Source organism: Thunnus maccoyii, chromosome 11 (genome assembly GCF_910596095.1).
Source record: "Thunnus maccoyii chromosome 11, fThuMac1.1, whole genome shotgun sequence".
NCBI classification, from domain to species: domain Eukaryota; kingdom Metazoa; phylum Chordata; class Actinopteri; order Scombriformes; family Scombridae; genus Thunnus; species Thunnus maccoyii.
In genome coordinates, this window is record NC_056543.1 from 19,432,995 (window position 1) to 19,453,095 (window position 20,101).

At 37.8% G+C, this 20,101-nt stretch overlaps 2 protein-coding genes across 2 annotated transcripts in view; one reads left to right on the forward strand and one right to left on the reverse strand.

Annotated features, from left to right (window-relative positions):
• The first annotated feature begins 3,283 nt into the window (after positions 1-3,283).
• dct (dopachrome tautomerase) lies at positions 3,284-8,505 on the forward strand. The gene is made up of 8 exons (XM_042427037.1): positions 3,284-3,622; positions 3,759-4,058; positions 4,799-4,899; positions 5,573-5,739; positions 5,873-6,052; positions 6,594-6,729; positions 6,826-7,027; positions 8,070-8,505. The coding sequence occupies exons 1-8, from the start codon at positions 3,334-3,336 to the stop codon at positions 8,243-8,245; spliced, it is 1,551 nt and encodes a 516-aa protein (XP_042282971.1). The 5' UTR covers positions 3,284-3,333; the 3' UTR covers positions 8,246-8,505.
• Positions 8,506-8,640: 135 nt separating this feature from the next.
• LOC121907457 (glypican-6-like) overlaps positions 8,641-20,101 on the reverse strand; it is a 92,597-nt gene continuing 81,136 nt past the window's right edge. Inside the window, exons 7-9 of the mRNA XM_042427036.1 lie at positions 13,714-13,850; positions 12,404-12,579; positions 8,641-11,426 (exon numbers count right to left, since the gene is read on the reverse strand). Coding sequence (XP_042282970.1) covers positions 11,221-11,426; positions 12,404-12,579; positions 13,714-13,850 — 519 coding nt within the window. The 3' untranslated portion in view covers positions 8,641-11,220. The remainder of the gene's footprint in view (positions 11,427-12,403; positions 12,580-13,713; positions 13,851-20,101) is intronic.

Consider the following 20,101-nt stretch of genomic DNA (forward strand, 5'->3'; position numbering starts at 1 on the left):
TAGCCAAAATGTCTTAAAGAAAAATAATTATTTTGTTGAGAGAATTTCACATTATGCTGATATATATGGAGCTGCTTTTCAGCAGGTAGCTTCACATAGGGTCCATAAGATGATCTGCTACTGTAGTTCTACTGTAGGGTTATTGATTTTTGTCTAATGTTCTCATTTTGAATATATTACTAAAATACAAAACTGCGGAAAAAAAAGAAAAGAAAAAAGCAATTTAATCTTAAAATGTATGGAAGTGTAAATGTGCAAAGTTGAATATAAAAGAAACAAAAACAGTGATTTCTTTAAAAATCATGTCCAAATTGCATATTTTTTAATATTTATAATCCAGACATGGTCGCATATACATATAAGTGTACAGTGTAGCCCACACTTACAGTAAATGTATTTTAGCATGTATTTTAGTAGGTGTTAGCATGCACCTGTGTGAGTTCATATTGGAGGTACTTATTCATGTCTGTGCACATTTACTTGTATTTTTTTTTTTATTTCCCTATTTAGTTTGTGATACCTGTTAAGTCTATTTTTCATTTGAAAGTATTTGATGTTATCTTGTTGTTGATTTGATTTTAAAACTGTGTACTGATTTGAAATGGATTACAATTTTAGCGGGCAAAAGATCAAATTTTCACTCACATGACAAACCATGACTGTGATGAACAACAATTGAATCATTCATCAGAGTCATATTCACCCTCGTCGTTAATTTTCCTCACACTTGCTCACAGACTTGTTTGCTGAAATAAATGTGAAGAGACGTTCCATTTGCAGGAATTCTCCTCACTAATCAAGTGCAGTGAACCTCACAGGGCCTGTTGTGTAAAGGACTCAGTGGTCACACATGAGTTTTCTCATGGGGCCGTGTTTATGTCTACTCTGTGCACAGATTCTCACGTTTATCTCTCACGTTACATCTTTAGAGGTATTTTTTGACATGGACACTAAATTTAAAATTTGTCACTGACTTTTCTTAAGAAGACATCTTGATATACTGGGTGTAAGCAGGTTGCCAAGGTTAAAAAATAATTCTTGAGAATTTGAGAGTAAATTCTCTTTGGAAAGAAAATTCCAGATGTTTATTTATATCTTACCTCAATTATGATAAGCCAAGCCTGTCAATATATAGCTTTCATAACAACAGTGATGAGTTAAAAACATTCTCGTTGGTGTGGTAGAATACAGACTCCCCATAACTCTAAATCCTACATGTACTTAAACTTTCAGCAGTCACATGCCAGTTCACTGGAATGCATCAGGAGTGTGGGTCAAAGAGGCAAATCTAAGCTTCAGGGGGTTCATTGGTTATAAAGCCTCTTTGATAGGTATGGAGTCTGCTTCTGAACAAAGGCTGCTTAAAGAAAAACTGTAAAGAAGCTGCAAAGTATTATTTCTAGAGGGAAGTGAGGAACAAACCATTCCCATATGATCAACCAATACCATCATCAGCGGTGACTTCTGGCAAAAACACAAGTAATGATCACGTTCTTAGTCACAAGTGCAACCTCACGGATACTCAAGTGAGTATGTGTGGGTTGTGATGGATTTGACCATAATGAGAGTGTTAAAGACATAATAAGTAGAATTTATATTTTCTACCTTTGACCATGTCACTCCAGTTAAAGTCAAGTTTAACTTTATTCAATGAATCAATCAATCAAACTTTGTATAGTGCCCTCCATGCAGATTAGTGCAATTCAAAGTGTTTCACAGCTGACAGACAAGCTGATTATAAAACAGAACAAATGTAAACAGTAAAACAATCTGAGACCAATGCACACGAGAAATAAAAATTATGAAAATGTGACAAAAAAACTTATAAATTAGATTTAAAAAAAATAAAAACTAGATAAAACAGAAAAAAAATAATGACAAATAAAATCAATAAAAACCGGTAAAAATGTTTTTTAATTTAAAAAAGGAAATTAACTGGGTTGCGGGTGCTAAAATACATGATTAAACAAAATACACATATATAATAATACAAGATAATCCATAAACAGTTTGACACTGCACATCTCAGTGTCATATGTGTTGCTGTAGTGTTCAATGAGACATTTGGTCACATGAAATGTGATGTTGCCTCAGCATCATTCACTCTTTGACGCAGTTAGAATCAGTATTCCACCAGTCATTCACAGAGTAGGGCTCTTCTACCTTGAGGGCGTTTTCATGGTTCATTCTTTCAGAGAAGCCCTCTGTTCTTAAAGGACCATGCCAGTGTCTTAAGCCTGTTCTATTCGATTTAAAACAAATTGCATATTCTTTACATACCTGCTAACCATCTCTTAAGACACATCAAGTTAGTATGCTTGCACTGTCATGTAGGTGTCAATGTAGACTGAGCTGCATATTTCAAATAATTAAAAAATTCAATATTTTTGTGAATTACATCGTCATATACCAGTATAAATAGTGTGTGAAAAATACAAGATTCACAGTTCTTCTATAATACAACTTCAAGTCCTGTAATTTCCACATTTGTTCTTTTCTCACTTGCACAGCATAGGCTGGCAGCTGAGACCTTTCTGATGAGGGGAAACAGTGTGAAAAGTCTGATTAATGTCACACAAAAAAAAGCTGAGAACTGAATGGCTACAAAAACAAACTCCACAAACTTTAACTTCTGTCTGGATTTAGGTGATTAGTCCCCCATGATTTACACAAGAGATCTAGGGGCACTAGCAGAAAAGCAGATTTTTTCATTTGTTAGAATGACACAACAAATCAAATAAAGTGTTAAGACGATGTTTCTATTTCAATTCAATTTTAATCCGAATTTTTATTAATTGTACTTGTTCACACACAAGTGCATACTCAATTTTTTATTTGACCAAATATCTCTCCAGGTTCTCATCTGTTCTGTTTGAGGCAAAACAGATGTGTTTGTCTTCTTTCCTGAATCACTTAAAGTAATAAATGAGAAATATTTTTGTCTTTTTGCACAAAGTGGCTATGCAAAACTTGATGGCCCCTCAGGCAGTTTCTTGGTATTCATTCAGATCTTCCAGTTCACAGCCCTGCTGTCAGGTGATCATCACAAGACCGATGGGTTAATCCTCCCATGCTATACAAAAGCAAGAACAGAAATTAGTGGTTTTCTAACTGTGCATGCCACCAACTGGAACACAACATGATTTGGTTTTAAGTGTTGTTTCCACAGATGTTAAAACTATCACTGTATCTAATTTGAAGATACACAACGGGGGACCGTAGCAGAGTGAGATTCCACACATTTCTGGGGAAACTAATTGACCGAATTATAGCTGAAAGTTGATCTACAAACTGATTTGTTACAACTGACTGGAGGAAACAAACAGGTGAAATATGATGAACGCATTGGGTCTTGGCCTTTTTTGTTTACTTCTCTGGCCTGAAGCTGCAGAGGCTCAGTTTCCTCGAGTGTGTTGCACCGTGGAGGGGATCCAGTCCAAGCAATGCTGCCCTGCTCTGGGCTCTGATCCTGGAAATGTGTGTGGCTCTCTGTCGGGGAGAGGAAGCTGCTCCGCTGTTCGAGTCGACAGCAAACCCTGGGGAGGACCTTACAGGCTGAGAAATGTTGATGACAGAGAGAGGTGGCCGACCAAATTCTTCAACCAGACTTGCAGGTGTATTGGTGAGTGGTGTGAACTTTTATTACGATGCTTTGTCAGTGAGCAGATGAAGGAGAGCTATATTCAGTCATGGCTCGTGTTGAACCTGGAATATCATCAACATGATTTGACACCTTTAGTTTGCCCTTTGTGTTGCAGGTAACTTTGCAGGATATGACTGTGGTCAATGTAAGTTCGGCTGGACCGGACCAAACTGTGACCAGAGGAGAGCCCCTGTGGTACGTAAGAACATCCACTCACTGACCCCCGAAGAGCTCCAGGAGTTCCTTAATGTTCTAGAACTGGCTAAGACCACCGTCCACCCAGACTACGTGATTGCCACCCAGCACTGGCTGGGACTCCTTGGACCAAATGGAACTGAGCCTCAGATTGCCAACATCTCCATCTACGACTTCTTTGTCTGGCAACACTACTACTCTGTCCGAGACACTCTTCTTGGTAAATGAGCTTGGTCACATTTCTTGATATAAAACCATGATAAGTTCATGGTTAGTTCATGAGGTTGACTCTGTTTATTAGGAATATAATAGGGATATAATAATAATAAAAATATAAGAAAATAGGAATATATTAACAGGAACATCACAATTTATTTAAATTAGCTCTGGTGATGTATGACCGATACTGATCATATGTATGAGCTATATTACCTTTTTTGTAGTGCTATTTAATATGGCTCCTGACATTTTTAAATACAGTGAGTTACATATGAGTTGGATCACTGATGTCTTTACTATTTCATTCAAGTTATTATCCTAATCCATAGTTGTTTTGCATTTGACCTGTGGTTTGACCTTAAAATTCAAACTCAAAAATATCTAGTTTCTCAGATGATCATAATTGAAAATATGGACTAGTATTACTGAGTTTAAATCATTAGTGAAGTACTTTGAACAGTATCAGGAAATGTTATTATATATGTAAATATCAAGTTGTCGTTTAGTGTTAGTCTCCCTGTATAAAAAAAAATTAGTGTTTTGATTTTTGGTGATGAGGTGACCCTTTTGTTGAAATTGTGGACTGAGTTTTAATGTTACCACTTTTACAAGACAAATTCATTTGCTTATTTATACATGGATAAATAGTCTCCATATTTCCTTTACATATAATAGCTTGTGTTATGCACATTATTGCCTTGTGAATCCTACATAAAAGTCAAACATGTAATTTCTCTGTAGGTCCCGGTCGTCCATTCAAAGCCATTGATTTCTCACACAAAGGACCAGCATTCATTACCTGGCACAGATATCACATTCTCAGCTTGGAGAGAGAGCTACAGGTATGTGTCAATTTCTGAAAAAATAAAAATTTTTGCATGACTGGATCAGGTCAATACAGTACTCTATGCACAGAAGTGTTTTTCTTTTTTTTTTATTGTTGGGAAGACATGAGTAGGCTAGTAGGGAATTCATATTTCTTATTAAGGGTCATCATCTTCTAAATGTGTTATTATCTTGTTTATTATATTTGCTTTTGTCATTAATTTTACATGATAAATTGGTTATTGTTTAATATCAGGTACAATAGTCTCTGATATATTTTTTGTACAATTAATCCTTTTGGTTAAATGATCAATAACATTTTGGTGAATAAATTCTTAAAAGCACAAATACATCCCATTCACTCTGCCTTAACGAGCAGATAACCTAAAAGAAATAGAGAGTATTTGTGTCACATACCGAGAGAGAGTTTTTAATGCCACATGCTGTCCTTCTAAGAACACAATCTGGAAAAAAAACACAAGTAGTGGGCCAAAACATTAAAAAATGATTGGAAGAATGACAGATAATAGCTGACAATAGGGGAAGAGAGGGAGAAAATATATCAAGCAAATCACAGTTACAGTGGCAATCAGAACTGCTATTGGCCCTAAAATGTGGCCACTCAAAATAAAAACTTCTGATACTAATGTCAACCAATATCATCCAATAAAATGTGTCTGTTCCCTGCAGAGACTGTCTGGCAATGAGAACTTTGCAATCCCTTACTGGAATTTTGCCACGGGGCAGAGTGACTGTGACGTGTGCACCGACTCTATGCTGGGGGGCCGAAACCCTGACAACCCCTCCCTCATCAGTAACCAGTCCAGATTCTCCAGATGGGGGGTGGTGTGTAACAGGTCTGCACACAATATTGACAGGAGGGGAAAAGACTCAATAGTTATTGGTTGGATTATAGCGAAATAAACATTGTGGAGGCAAATTTATATGTTTTGACTGGCACAAATCAGTTAACTGTTTTTTTCTTTCCAGTTTGGATGACTACAATCGCCTGGTGACTCTTTGCAATGGCACCAGTGAGGGTTTCATTCAGAGAGGGATAATGGAGGGAGCTAACACGTCTCTGCCCACCATGAATGACGTCAGAAGCTGTCTTGGAATCAGGGACTTTGACAGCCCTCCCTACTTCACCAACTCGTCCTTTAGTTTTAGGTACAGCTCTACTATTTGGCATCAATAATCAATTTGAATTCATACCTACTGTCTCACTCTGACTGAAGTGCTCCGCAATTCTCTGCATTCCACTTGAACCTAAAGGATAAGGCTGGCAATTTTCTATATTTTTCTTGTTGTCAAAAAAAGTCATGTGCAGAGCCAAACCAACAATTAATTGATCCTACTTACAAGTATTGTGTGTGTATCCAAAGCCTTATATCTCATTCCTGTGTACTGTAGACCTCTGCTGTCATCCAAAAACTATTAAAAACACCTCAATCAGCCTCACTGTTGCACTGGGTGACATGTTCCTGACATGTAAAAACGTCTCCAAAGACTAATAACAGTGATCACGTTTTCAGTCTCCGGAGAGTAGTTCAGTGTAAGGCAGACACCACTGCGCCACTGTTAGTTTGGCTCTGCACATGACATTTGTCAACAAAAAAATATAGAAAATTGCCAGCCTTATCCTTCAGGTTTGAAGAGAGCCTGTCTGACTGAACTACTGTTTACAATTATTGTGTTTTGTAACTCACAGAAACGCTCTCGAAGGGTACGATAAACCAGATGGAGAACTGGACGAATCAGTCAATAACCTTCACAACCTCGTACACTCCATGCTCAATGGAACCAGCGCTTTGTCTCACTCTGCAGCCAACGACCCCATCTTTCTGGTCAGAATCTGATTTCACCGGTTTCTATGAAATGACACGGTAGGATTTGTTGACATAAAAATAACCACTGTGTGTTTCTGGTTGTTTGCCTTGCAGGTGCTCCATGCTTTCACCGATGCCATTTTTGATGAGTGGATGAAGAGGTTTGTTCCATCCAACGCCACTTTCCCAGATGAGATGGCCCCCATTGGTCACAACAGAGACTACAACATGGTTCCCTTCTTCCCTCCAATCACCAATGAGGAGATCTACATTACATCTGAGCAGCTGGGATATACCTACTCCATTGCCTTGGATGGTGAGCAAATGAGTTTATATAACCTTTGATCGAAAGCAGTGGTGGAATGTAACTAAGTACATGTACTCAGGTATTGTGCATAAGTAAAATTTTTAGTATTTCTATTTTATACCATTTCATACTTCAACTTCACTACATTTATTTGTCAGATATAGTTACTAGTTATTTTACAAATTGGGATTTTACAGACAACATATGATGAGCTTATAAAGTAGGTTTTGTTACAGAATAAATTACCCAATAATATACAAAGTAGTTAAAACCAGTTCCACCTCAACCAACTACAGTAGTAAAAGGTTACTCTTACATTAATGCATCAGTAATAAGTCAGTGATATAATATATTCTACATTTTTATGCATTGAGTACTTTTACTTTTCATTCTTTAAATATGTTTTGTGAATAATACTTACAAAGTTGTACCATTTTCAATATAGGACATTTGCTTGTAATTATTTTCACTACTAAGTATTTTCAAACGGTGGTACATCAACTAAAGTAAAGGATCTGAAGACTTCATCCACCACAACTACAGAGGCACAAAGTAATCTCTGACATTTACTGAGCTCTAGACATTTTATTTTCCAACACGAGCACAGACTTCCTGCCCTCGCTGTTTTGCTAATGGCAGCCTATTATTGAGAAAAAAGTAATTTCTCTTCACTACAGATGTGAAAGCTGATATGAGCAGATACCCAAGAGGAAAAATGTTGTGAATGCACAACATCATGGTGCAAAATACTATAATTATCCTGCTTTTCTATGTTTGTGTTGGGAATACATACTTGCTAATTGCACTGTCCTCTATTCTTGGGCAATTCAGTGTTTTAAAATTGCCATAAGAGGGTTTAGGCACAAGTCACAAAGTATCATTTCATAGCTGAGTAATGTTGAGTCACTGATGCTGATTCACTGCTTCACATCCCTCTTTTTTATATGGGAGCAAAAACCTTTAACATTTTGTTTTAACACAAAGAATGAAATTTGCATAGTGTTTCTGCTGTGGAAAGGTTTCTATGAATATCTCTACTTCATCTTTACAGATGCAGATGGAGGGCCCACTGTGTTTGTGCTGGGCTCCACTCTTGGGGGAGTCTTCATCGGTCTCCTGGTGCTTCTCCTTATCTTTGTGCTCTACCTGCGTCAACGGAAAAACAGAGGCTTTGAACCTCTAATAAAAGCAGATTTCACAAATAGGAAGTATACAGAGGATGCGTAGATTTCGCAAGTTGTTTTGAAAAGCACCTCAGCACTCATACATGCCTAAGAGAGATTGAGCAGGCAATCTACAATGTTCTGTAGACTGTGAAACAAGACGAAAATATTAATCTTGTAGAAGAATGACACTGGTACTTTTTAGATATTAAATCAAACTCCATATTAAAATAGTGATGTGAATCATGTAATATTCATTAAAAAATATCGATTGAACCCTACTAAGTTGCAAGTGAGACCAATCAAAATGAATGTATACTTTAAGTGGTGTGGAAACAGACTTTTTAACAAACTTACCAAAACTTGACCTCATTTCCAGCACTTTCCTTCTGTATTATGTACCTTATACAATTTGTCCAGCAGTCACCACAAATGCAAATCTATTGGAATGTTTTTAATAAATATTTATTCTCAAGAACAGTAACAAAACACAAATGCAATCATCTTAATTGCACTGAAAAACGGTAAGGCATATTTGCTTATCTGGTTCTTCACCCTTCGCAGTTTGAAATGATATTCAAACTCCAAACAAACTGACTTCATTAGGATTTAAATTCATACAGCAATGCATTGATTGTAAAAAATGTTGACTTACAGTATAGCGTTTCCTGCTAATTCTATTTTTCAGATAATGTGTCTGACCGGACCTCAGTTTTCAATATTTTCTTGCAAAAATATTACCATTAAAAGTTCAATGATACAAAACATAAAAAGGGCATCCTGCAAGATCAATATTCATAATAAAGAATCCTTTTAAATGACACATTTGATATATTTTCTCTATATTTTTGTTTTTGTAATGTGGATGCTAATGCTGACTTAAATGCTATAAAGTAAAAGCTCAACAATTATTCATTGATATACTGCGAAAAGGTATAACACAGGTTAATTCCTTGGATAAGTAAGATTAGCTGGCCTGGTGGCTATGGAGCTGACGGGCTCTCAGAGAACAGTGGACATACATACAGGCTGGTTTTGTCCGCCCCCCTCAGCAGTGCCAGGCCTCTCACATTCTCTGTAAGTACGCTCTACTGAGGAGCTTCACCGGAGCATTCAGCCCTGTCCAGTCTCCACAGATTCTCATTTCACAGGTGACTGTGGTCGGCTTCAAGCCTGTCTGTGCTGCAGACATAACCATTCAAGCTTTACAGATACATTTAGGGCCCCTTTCTTTGCATTTCGAGTAACCACTGTGTTCTGTTTGCTGCTTCTTCTCTTTAATAATTCCCCTCACCTTTTACATTATTGTGGGAATGAATTTCCAGAAATTTTGAGATTTACAACTTGGCTTTTTAATACTGTTTGACAGTATTTCACTTTTGTTGCTTTTCAAGCACTACAGTGCACATTTTAATGACTGTTTTATCCAAACCGTGACAGCAGTTACAGAATAAGCTTTGGCTATTTAATAACACATGCAAAAGTGGCACTTTATGGAACTTTTCTTTGTTCCTGAAGTTCCTGTATATGCAAATCCAGGATTTCTGGAACTTCTGACAAAATCTAAATTTTGTGGAAATACTTCTGAGGAGGCAGCAGAAAAATTATAAGCCCTAATGCTGTAAATTAATATAAAGATTACAGCATTACAGGAGCAGCAAGACTCCATTTGGTGATGGTGATTCTGTATTGAATGGATGTGCTCCTCCTAGTGCGATGTGCATGTACATTTAAACACATACAGAACACGGCCAAGTACTGTGTATGATTTCCTTTATAATGCCAGTAGAATCTCCTCATTGAGTGTCTTTGCATGCAGGTCACTTAATGCTGAATTCACTGGATAACCATTCACTTAATGGAGACATAAACCCTAATGACAAAGAAACAGAAATGTAGTAATATGAATCAATTTCTATATTGTATATTAGTGATAATTAGAATTTGTTTAGCCCTCTCAAACATGAATGAATTGATTGCACAGCAGGACATGCACCCCAGAACAAAACAGAACCAGCATGACTATCTTGGCACTGCTGTATGTGGTGTCATTTCTGTATGACGATAATTGCTCCGTAATAATTCCGTCCAGGCTGTCTACTCTCGAAGCCAAGTCTATGAAACCAGCATGATATGAAAATATTTTGCAGATAATTAATTTGTTGCGAGGCAAATGAGTATATAAAAATGTCAATCTTATCCTTTTTAACAAAGTGTGAGTTCAACACATGAGCACAAGGAGGCTGTTGAACCGTTTGAGTGAATAGCTAGGAGCAGAGCAGATCCATGACCAACCCATGATATACTGAAACCTAAAATCTTACCGAACATCATGGGTTGTAATTACTGTAAAACAGAAGATGAGATTCAGTGGCTGCATCTGTTAAAAAAAACAACAACCCAATTCTGATTGAATATTCAATCACTTCTCATCCAAAATCAATTATTGGCATGTGATTTAATGACAATGGAACAAGGATTCAATTAAAACTTTAGGTGGAAACAATTTGTTCCTGAATTTTCTCTCATTTAGATCATTATCCTTTGTGTTTGTTTTAAAATATAATATTCAACATATAGTAAACCTATTATGCCTCTTTTAGGTGCATCAATAACCACATTCTCAACATTGTTCAACACACAAACAAATTTTGCTTTAAAAAAAACCTCAAAACAATCAAAGTGCGTGTTATATTTTTCCACACGGAGACCTACATTAATACCTGCAATATGTGCAAGAAATACTTTTTCTTTTCAATCTCTGAAGCAGAGTTTGTTGGGTTGGCATCTGTGTTAGATGGTGAAGTGATGCCATAAAATATCAAGTCTACAGATGGCACTGCATGATCTTTGGGAAAGTGGGAAATCATGATGCATGACTGCTCTTTTTTTCAGAGCAGACTCCTCTAGCCTCGAGGCTGCCAGCCTGAATACTGTTTGCTCGACTGTAGCTCCAATCTGCCTGAATACAAAAAACTGCAAAAAAGAAAAAATTTTTTTTTTAACCCTGCTGTCCATGTTTAGCTGGTTCCTCCAGCATTATCTCCATTGTCGGTGGAGTGCCAGGGCTGAGAGGGCCAGCATGGTTGGCAGGGCTACAGAGGGTGCACAGAGCAGGGCAGAGTCATCCACAGGCCCGCTCCGGTCGGCTTCCACTATTGGGGCTTCGGTGGCAGCACCGTCCATGTCTGTGGGGTAGACCTCTGTGTAGCCGCTGCCACTGCCTGAGCCACTGCCTTCATCACCTGCAACATGATAACAAAACACAAGCAAGACTGAGCACATCACTGAAAATGTAGGGTTTTGTATGTATTGTAGCTTCACACCATATTTTAAAACAAAAAAGTAACAATAAAAAGTAGGAAACATTATACAATAACAGTCTATGTCTGTGACTCTTGTACTTTCTTTAAATCCAAATGTGACTGCTGAGCAAAACCTTTTTTTCTTTGATGGTTAGATTATTTTGGAGGGTATTAAAAAGGAAAAGTTTTTCCCTTTCTTGCCGAGAGTTAGATGTGAAAATTGATACCACTCTCATATCTGTCTGGTAAATATAAAGCTGCAGCCAGCAGCTAGCTAGCTTAGCTTATCACAAAGTCTGGAAACGGGAGAAAGGGATAGTCTGGCTCTGTCCAAAGGTAACAAAATCTGCCTACCAGCAGCTCTAAAGCTCACTAATTAACATGCAACACAAATCACGGTTTTATGGGTGGGGGTTCTGCCTGTTTCCAGTCTTTATGCTAAGGTAAGCTAATGGGCTGCTAGATGCAACTTCATATTTACAGTACAGACATGTGAGTGGTATCAATCTCCTCATCTAACTCTTGGCAGGAAAGCAAATTAGTGTATTACTCAAAATGTCAACCTATTACTTTAAATGGAAGTCACTTAACGTGCTACTAGTTCCATAACAGTCTTCATCAGGGTTTTACAAACCTTGATAAACACTGGGATTGTAAGCATTGTTGTTTACTGCACACTGCCTGTGTTGGTTATTTGCTCCTTCAATGCCTCCTGTGGCTTCTCTGATGCTGATTACCGCTGCCTCAAGGTAAGGTAGCAATTCAAAGTAGACAGCTTATCAAGATGAGTGACAAGTTGGAGCATGAACTTGGCCAACTAGGGTGGGGAGGGTGAGACTAAAAATACATTTTCTGCCTGAAGAAAATAAGTCACATTGTCACTTGTGTCTGTATGGGAAAAGTGGCAAATAGCTTACTTGAGTCCTGAAAGTAGATATCATTGCCATTGTAGGCATTTTTCAACTTGTTGGTCATCACCCTCAGAGCCATGATCTGCTGACGGATTAAGGTGTCTGGGCGGGTGATGTCCACGCCCACCTCAGGGTTATTCACCTGGTTGGTCAGTCCATCCTTTTGGACTTCAGGGAAGTACCTTTCAGATTGAAAAAAAGAAAAAAAACTTGAAGGAGGGCTTGTTAAAAGGACAACAAATCCTGTGCGTGCTCATTAGTCAGTAATCAAAATAATATTCATGACAGCCTTATTATAGACTCTGAGCTTTCTGATGTGTAAAGAATTATCATAATCAGAAGTCCTAAGACCAGAAAAAGGCTAACGGTGGACTGAATACACAAGTGTTTTAATTAATGGATTTATGGGTCTCGGTCTCATGCAGCATGTGAAAATAGCTCTGTGAGAACGAAACAGCATTGGAAGACTGAGCGTTTGACCTAATCATGTTGGGTAACGTTCTGACATACTTGTGTGATATTTCTCCAGGGAAAACATGTCAGCTGCCTGCATTCGTATTTGATAAATAAGCAGCAGGGCATCACGTGAGGGCATTCCACAAACCGTTTGACACAACAGCATTTGTTTACCATAAGCCCAGGTCACTGCGGATAACAACATCTGAAATCTCTGACACGTTTAATAAAAGAGGTAACATTTAAGAGGTAACATGTAATGTCCTTGACTGATTTCACTCATGTTTTTTTTTCTCCCTTCATAGAAAATAGCAGAAGCAGTCAGATCCCACACAGGGTTAAATTATTAGCTTTAAGGTTTATTTAAATAATTTAAAATATGAATACTGAACATATTTTGATCACGCCGATGATGTTATGAATAAAAGTAGCACCCATCAATTAACCGTGACCTCAGTAATGGCTGCAGGCATGAGGGGCGCTCATGCAGACATTTTCCTTGAAAATGAAATCAGATGAACACTGAAGTACCCATGCTGGTTGCACTATTAAAGGAGAATGAAAACACAATTTCATACACAATGATGCGAACAGCAGCAAAGCATATTGCACCATCTATTAAAGGGAGTGTCCATAGAAACTCATGAGTATTTGAGAGACCACGAGAGTCCTGTTTGTTTAGTTGGCGAATTGCCGTCGAGGAATGCCAAACTCCTGCAAAGCTGAGTCTAAATCTGTAAAAGTAAATAATCTGATGCTTAATTCTAGGATTACATTGATTAGCACGGATTGAGTTGAACAGACTTTGGACTTCTAAGTAACCTTTCGTATCAGCTTGCATTCATCCCTGGCAACCTTACCTGCCCTTGGTGTGTCCATTCCAGCACTCCTCATCGCTGGCATTTCCAGCGGTCACTCTGTCCTCGACGCACATCGCCTCAGGCAGGCTGGACCAAAATTTCTTGGACATTTTCAGTTTCTCTTTTATGTCAACCACCTAAGCAAAGACAGGGAATGTTACGAGGGAGAAAAACACTTGTATAAACACAAATCAAGCCAATGATTCAGTGTACATATTATATATTCTTTATACAAGAAATAATACATAATAATAATGCAGGAAAGATGAGCACTGTGGACAGAAAATGATTTGAGGTGAAACATTAATTGGTTGCACATTTGTAACCAATTTAGAAGACATTATTTCTTCTAAGGCTAGAAATCAAGTACAAAAGATAGCACATAGTGTGACCAATGACTTTTCTTTTAAGTTAATAACAACCATCCCACACAACCCCCTTCCTCAAGGTTCAAACTTCAAGGGCTTCAATTGTGTAGGCCTCGAAACCTTATACAATATTACTTATTACCCTAAATCCTTGAAAGAGCGTCTGAGAGGAAATACTGGTACTTAAAGATTTCCTCATTGTTTCTGATAAATGTAGGTACAAATCTAGCTTCTACGCCAGAGTTAATTATGTCCTAACTGAGCTTTTTTTAAATGCCCAGTTACTCGTGCATGCATCTCTAGTGGGGCGGCTGTGGCTCAGGAGGTAGAGTGGGTTGTCCACTAATGGGAAGATAGTTGGTTTGATTCCCGGCTCCTCCAGTCCACATGCCAAAGTGTCCTTGGACAAGATACTGAACCTCAAATTGCACCTGATGGCTGTGCCATCAGCATATGAATGTGTGTATGAATGGGTGAATAAGGCTTGTAGTGTAATAAGTGCTTTGAGTGATCAGAAGATTAGAAAGGTGCTATGTAAGTGCAGTCCATTTATCTAATTTGGAGACTTGTAATAAACTACCCTGCCCTCACTTATCACCACATCTTATGAAATGGATTGTATATCGTTATAATTTGAAACTGAGACATTTTAACTCACTGACTCCGAGAAAAAAAAGGGGTTTAATTTTCCTTCTGTTAACTATCGAAGGTTTGCATCATGAAAAGTAAGACCATGCAGGCTTGCAGCAATACTTTCAGCTTGAATGTCAGACTTAAATGCTCCTTTGCATCGCAGCCATGTGACATAGTCAGATATCGTTTCTTGACTTGAGCCTGTTGAACTCCAATCTTTCATCAAACACACAGAATTTGACATATTTCACTGAAGCTGAGGGAAAGCCTGATAGCAGCAGGTTGGCCCCATTATCTTTTTCCGTCTGACTTGCTGTTGGCTTACGTGAAATTGTAGTGAACCTGAGCAGAACATGAAAGGTGCTGTACTGACTGTGTGACGCTGCTGTAGGCCTCCACACTGCTTTTGATGTGTTAATCCTGTCACACTGATGCCAAGGCACTTCAGCAGCTCTGATACTGCCCAGAGGGTCAAGGCTGTACTCAATGCAAGAGACTGACTGGCAGTGTTTGACTAAACCTCACACGTTAAGTTTAGCCTAACAAGTGAGAGTTTTTCTCGGCATCTGCTGGCAAAATCAGCCCTGTGAAACAAGTGTGAATTAAACTGGGAGTAACAAACTCACATTTTAGTGATGCAAATATCTGAAAATAGATAAACAGTTAACTTCTTCCAAATTATTTAAAGTCCTCCTCCACTCTTATTGTTACTTCACTTGGATGAGCTTCACTGTGCAGAGTTTGACACTAGAAAGCTGTTTTCACATCTGCTGAAAGTGGAAAGTTTCTCTGTGCTCACCTTAAATTTGAGTTTAATGCGTGCACCGACAAGCATGATTTTCTGAACTAGTTTGGAGGCAATAGTGGTTCAGGATGCAACTTGAACAATGAACAATATTTGCATATTCATAGATTTATTTATTTTTTCAATGAGGGAGAAAGACAATACGTAAATTTACGGAATTAATGAGATAATTGAACTTTTTTGTGTTTTTGTTAACCAAAAACATAGATTGTTATCCCAAGCAGGGTATTTGTATATATTTTAAAAAATGTCTTTAAACACATAACAAGTGGATTGAGATGACTAACAAAGTTTTAAATCTTTTTACATTTCATGATATTCTCTAACTTACACATAAAGCTGTACTGAGGCAGTGAATGTTGAATGCTTTCCTATTTCAACCAACCATTACCAACACATAGTCTTTTGCAGAAATGTAAAACTCCCCATTGAGAACACTAAAAGACATCCGCTGGGAATAAAATAAAAGTACCCAATGAACCTAAAACCTCAAATGTCTGATGGTTGATGGAGGGGAGTTTAAAAAGCCGAGGAAAAGGCAAGCCTTTTCTCAAAATGATAAATATTCCTGTGGGAAAAGTCAGCCTCTCACTTCATTGCGCATTGCCCATGAATAAATAATATGAATGCTACAAGCAACCCTTGAATGCAACCAGCTGCAATCTACACTAGATGGCACTATGTCTTTAAGAAATGGAGAGTTGAGAGGGAGCAGTGGAAAAGTACAGTGAGGAAATCAAAGAGTGAAAATGCATTTCAAATTGAACCCAATTAGGTTTACTTTCATATCAGACCTAAAGTTCACATTAATCTCCATGTGCTCTAACATAGAGAGTCTACCTGCCATGAAAACAAGTGTAATTAGGAAGACTAATGAAATAATTAATTACACAAAAATCTACATCTTAAACAGATAAAGTCCACATTATCACTCCAGTATGTTGGTTAAGTGAGGACGGAGATAGGGAGAGTGTGTGTGTATGTAAAGAGCAGAGGTCCTCATTATAATCAGCTGCCTATTACTGACAGGGTGAATAGTCTCATTAAAAATCACAATGAAGATCACAGACAAAACTCCTCCTCACCTCGCATCAGGATATTACATTATTTGCTCTCAATGACATCCTAACAGATGATTATTACCTTTATGTGTGATAGCTCTTCCTGATCACATCAAATGTGTTATTAGTGTGTGATACCTCTGGTTCTGTAATAAGGGCAGTTGATAGAAGCATCCACTTGCTGGATGTGAAAGCCATGATGATTTCTATTAGATTATTTCTTGCACAGGACCACATGATCTTGTGAACTTGAGCAGAATATCAACAATTTCAAACATATGCATCTTAATGTATTAAAAAAGATGGGGAAAGATAGGCATCTTCTAAATGACACAAAGACACAAATACTCACACTTAGCACATGAATCATATATATCGTGGTGATTTTTAATATTTCAGATAAGCTTAAGGATTTTGTTCCTTTATCAGTTGATAAACTGATATTCACATATTTCTTAAGCTAAATAAACAATTTAAAATCCCTTTAGAATATTTGAAAAGTGCATTGTTACAAAGCTGAAAAAAGATCAGTTTTTATCAACTAATGAAGAGTTGTTTTGGAGAAGATGATGTTTTGGTTTACACAGTGGATATAGATGACCTAACTGTATCCCAGCAGTAACTTAGCACACTTGTTCATTTTTCTTTTATATCATCTTCTTTTTTCTTTCTTTATTTTAAAAACGTTCCTCCATGTCTTGTATCTTGTAATTGTGTTATCTGATTTTTGTGTTATGTCACTTCCTATGTGCTGTTTTGCACAAAAAAGACAGAAGAAATGAATATATTTCTACACTGTCATGTCTTAGTGAGGAAGGCTCATATCTGTTTTATGCATCACATCATCTATATTTGATTTTTTCTTAAAGGCACAATGTGTTATATGTATGTGGTTTCTTAGAACTTTGTGGAAATGAGTGCCTAGAAATGTTTCAGAACGAACAGACATAGATGATTCTGGTTCATATAAAGGACTGTGAAGGTTATCAGACATAGAAATAGTACGATATTTAGAAAGGCAAAGGGAATTAGATTTATGGTTTTATTCTTAAAAGCACTGACAGATATTCATGTTCAGAAAAAATGCAAATGTTAGTAAATGTAAAGTTGTTTCAAATTTGGAAGTGCTAAAGGTTTCAGTGGAGATATTTGTCTCACACTTTGCACAATATACTGAACAAACCTTTGAAAAAGGACATTTAAATGATAAGTCTGGTGTTATTTTATATTTTTCTTATAGACAACAAATCCAATGAAAAAACAAACAACCAAACGAAACCTATAATGTGTTAGTTCGTCTCTCAGTACTTTCCGACTATCTTGTCTGTGGTTCTCAGCCTTAAGTGCAATCCAGTGCGACCGTGTGGATAATTGATGTATATTTTTTTTAATTAGTTTTTGTCTAAAAATGAATGTATAGAGAATTCACCTGTATCAAGATTCAGCTACCCAGGATCAATTCATTGTTGGTTTTGGTATTTTCTTGGGATTTGATGATGAAAATCTAGAGTATCACCACAGTTCTCCTTTAAAAGTTCTTAAAAAAGGAGATAAATTATTCATGGTTAATCATCAATTTAAAGGATGAAAATCTACAGCAAGGTGTAGTTTTGCCCTCTCTCTCCTCTCCTAAGCCATATTTTTTCTCTTTTGCCCTCTGTTTCCCTGCTTCCTGTCATGAACCATATATTACTCCATTGTGTTTCTCTCTCTCTCTTCCCCTCTCGCTATGACTCTGGTCTCCTTTCTCTTTGGTCTTTCTCACTGTTACCTCAGTCCTAAGTGAAAGTGAAGGTTTCATGGCTACCTCACCCGTGATCTTATACCAGAACTCCTATTCTAAGGAGCTTTAAGAATAAAGCCCCTCTCTCTCTCTCTTTCTCTCTCTCTCTCACTGTGATATATAGGTATACGCTCAGTCGTCTCTGGATTGTTCTTACAACTGTCCTCTTCCACCTTTTCTCTGTGTTTTCATTTTATATATTTCTTGAGCACCACTATTAAAATGAGCTGCAGGGCATGCTTAAAAAATTACGCCTGTTTTAATAAACCTAATTCAATTACAAATTTAATCAAATCCATAAGCTATAAATTATTCCTGTTCTTGTTTCTTCAGGAACAGGAAAACAGGAAGTTTACTGAACAGCACTAAACCACAACACAGAAGATTAATTCTGCAGTAAACATCACTGAAAATAGCCCGTAATGTATTACAGCTCACACGGCTAGCCTGTGATGATTGGAACACAACTACACCTTTAAACTTACTATTTTCATCACAAATGAAATCCACCCAAACATATTAGATATACAGTACAATATTTACTCACTGTAAAAAAGTAATTGGCTAGCTCGAATAGACAAACGTGGGCAAATGTTTACATAGAATAATTATTTCCAAAAACAGCAGCATGAGTCAATGAGATAATGACGTTTGCGGGCTTAAAATCTGTGTGTTTACAGACACTCAAAGTATTTCTTACAATATTTATCATCTGTCTTGTGTGTGTGCATGTGGCTGAGTGCGCACACAGGCAGGTCATGAGTCTCTGTGGCTCTCTGCATGCATGCAAACAGGGTGGGAGCTGTGTGCCACCTTTCAGCTCACCGTAGACATGTGGAGTGAGCTGTACTTGGACTAGTGGTTTTCAGATGCCCTTGCTTATTCTCAGATCAAAAGCTGACGTGTCACTGGCTTTGAAGCTGCAGTCACACTCCTGGCAACGGCACAATGTCAGGAGCCTAAGCGCTTATCTGGTTGTGGGATGATGCCCTGACGCGCTATCTGCCTTTCAATAAAAAAAAAAAAAAGAAGAAAAGAAATATGTGGCCAGACAATCTCTCTAACTTTTAGTCTGAAAACACACACACACACACACACACACACACACACACATCACCCTGACAACGCTGCCAAAGCTGACCTACAGTGATCATTGTCTCCCCTGGCTGTTCTGCCAGATGGTAAATCTCCTTTTTTTTTCCTCTCAAGAACACAAAAAAACAGCTTATTGAGCGTTCTGTTCTGTCTCCTGCTAGTTAAAACACCGCTATCTTGTTAAATTAACAATTAGTCCTTTTTCAAGCAACCATCTGGGGATGTCATCCCTGCTTGACATGGAGCATATCCCTCTGCTGCGACTCTGAGCTAAATTAGTGCATGTTCAATCTAATCATAGACTCGGCAGCAGGTCTCACCACTAAACCACAAGGGGCAGACAACTCCTCGATCAACTTATTTTCCCTGGCAACTGCTCCTCCTGTCTGCGTTAAAATAGTTTTTCATTTGATACGAATGCAGTATTCTTCCTGCATCTCAATTACAGAGGTCAGGGAGTCGGTTCTGCTCATACCAGACCTCTGGGTCTGCCATAAGTCTCTCCCTGACCAGTGACCGCTTTGAGGACAGGCCGAATAGTTTCTCACAAGGAGGAAGGCCACAGCAAGAATAACTCTGCCTCTTCATCACATTCTTGATAGTTATATTGTTGACTGAGCCAATCCTAAAAACTAATACACTC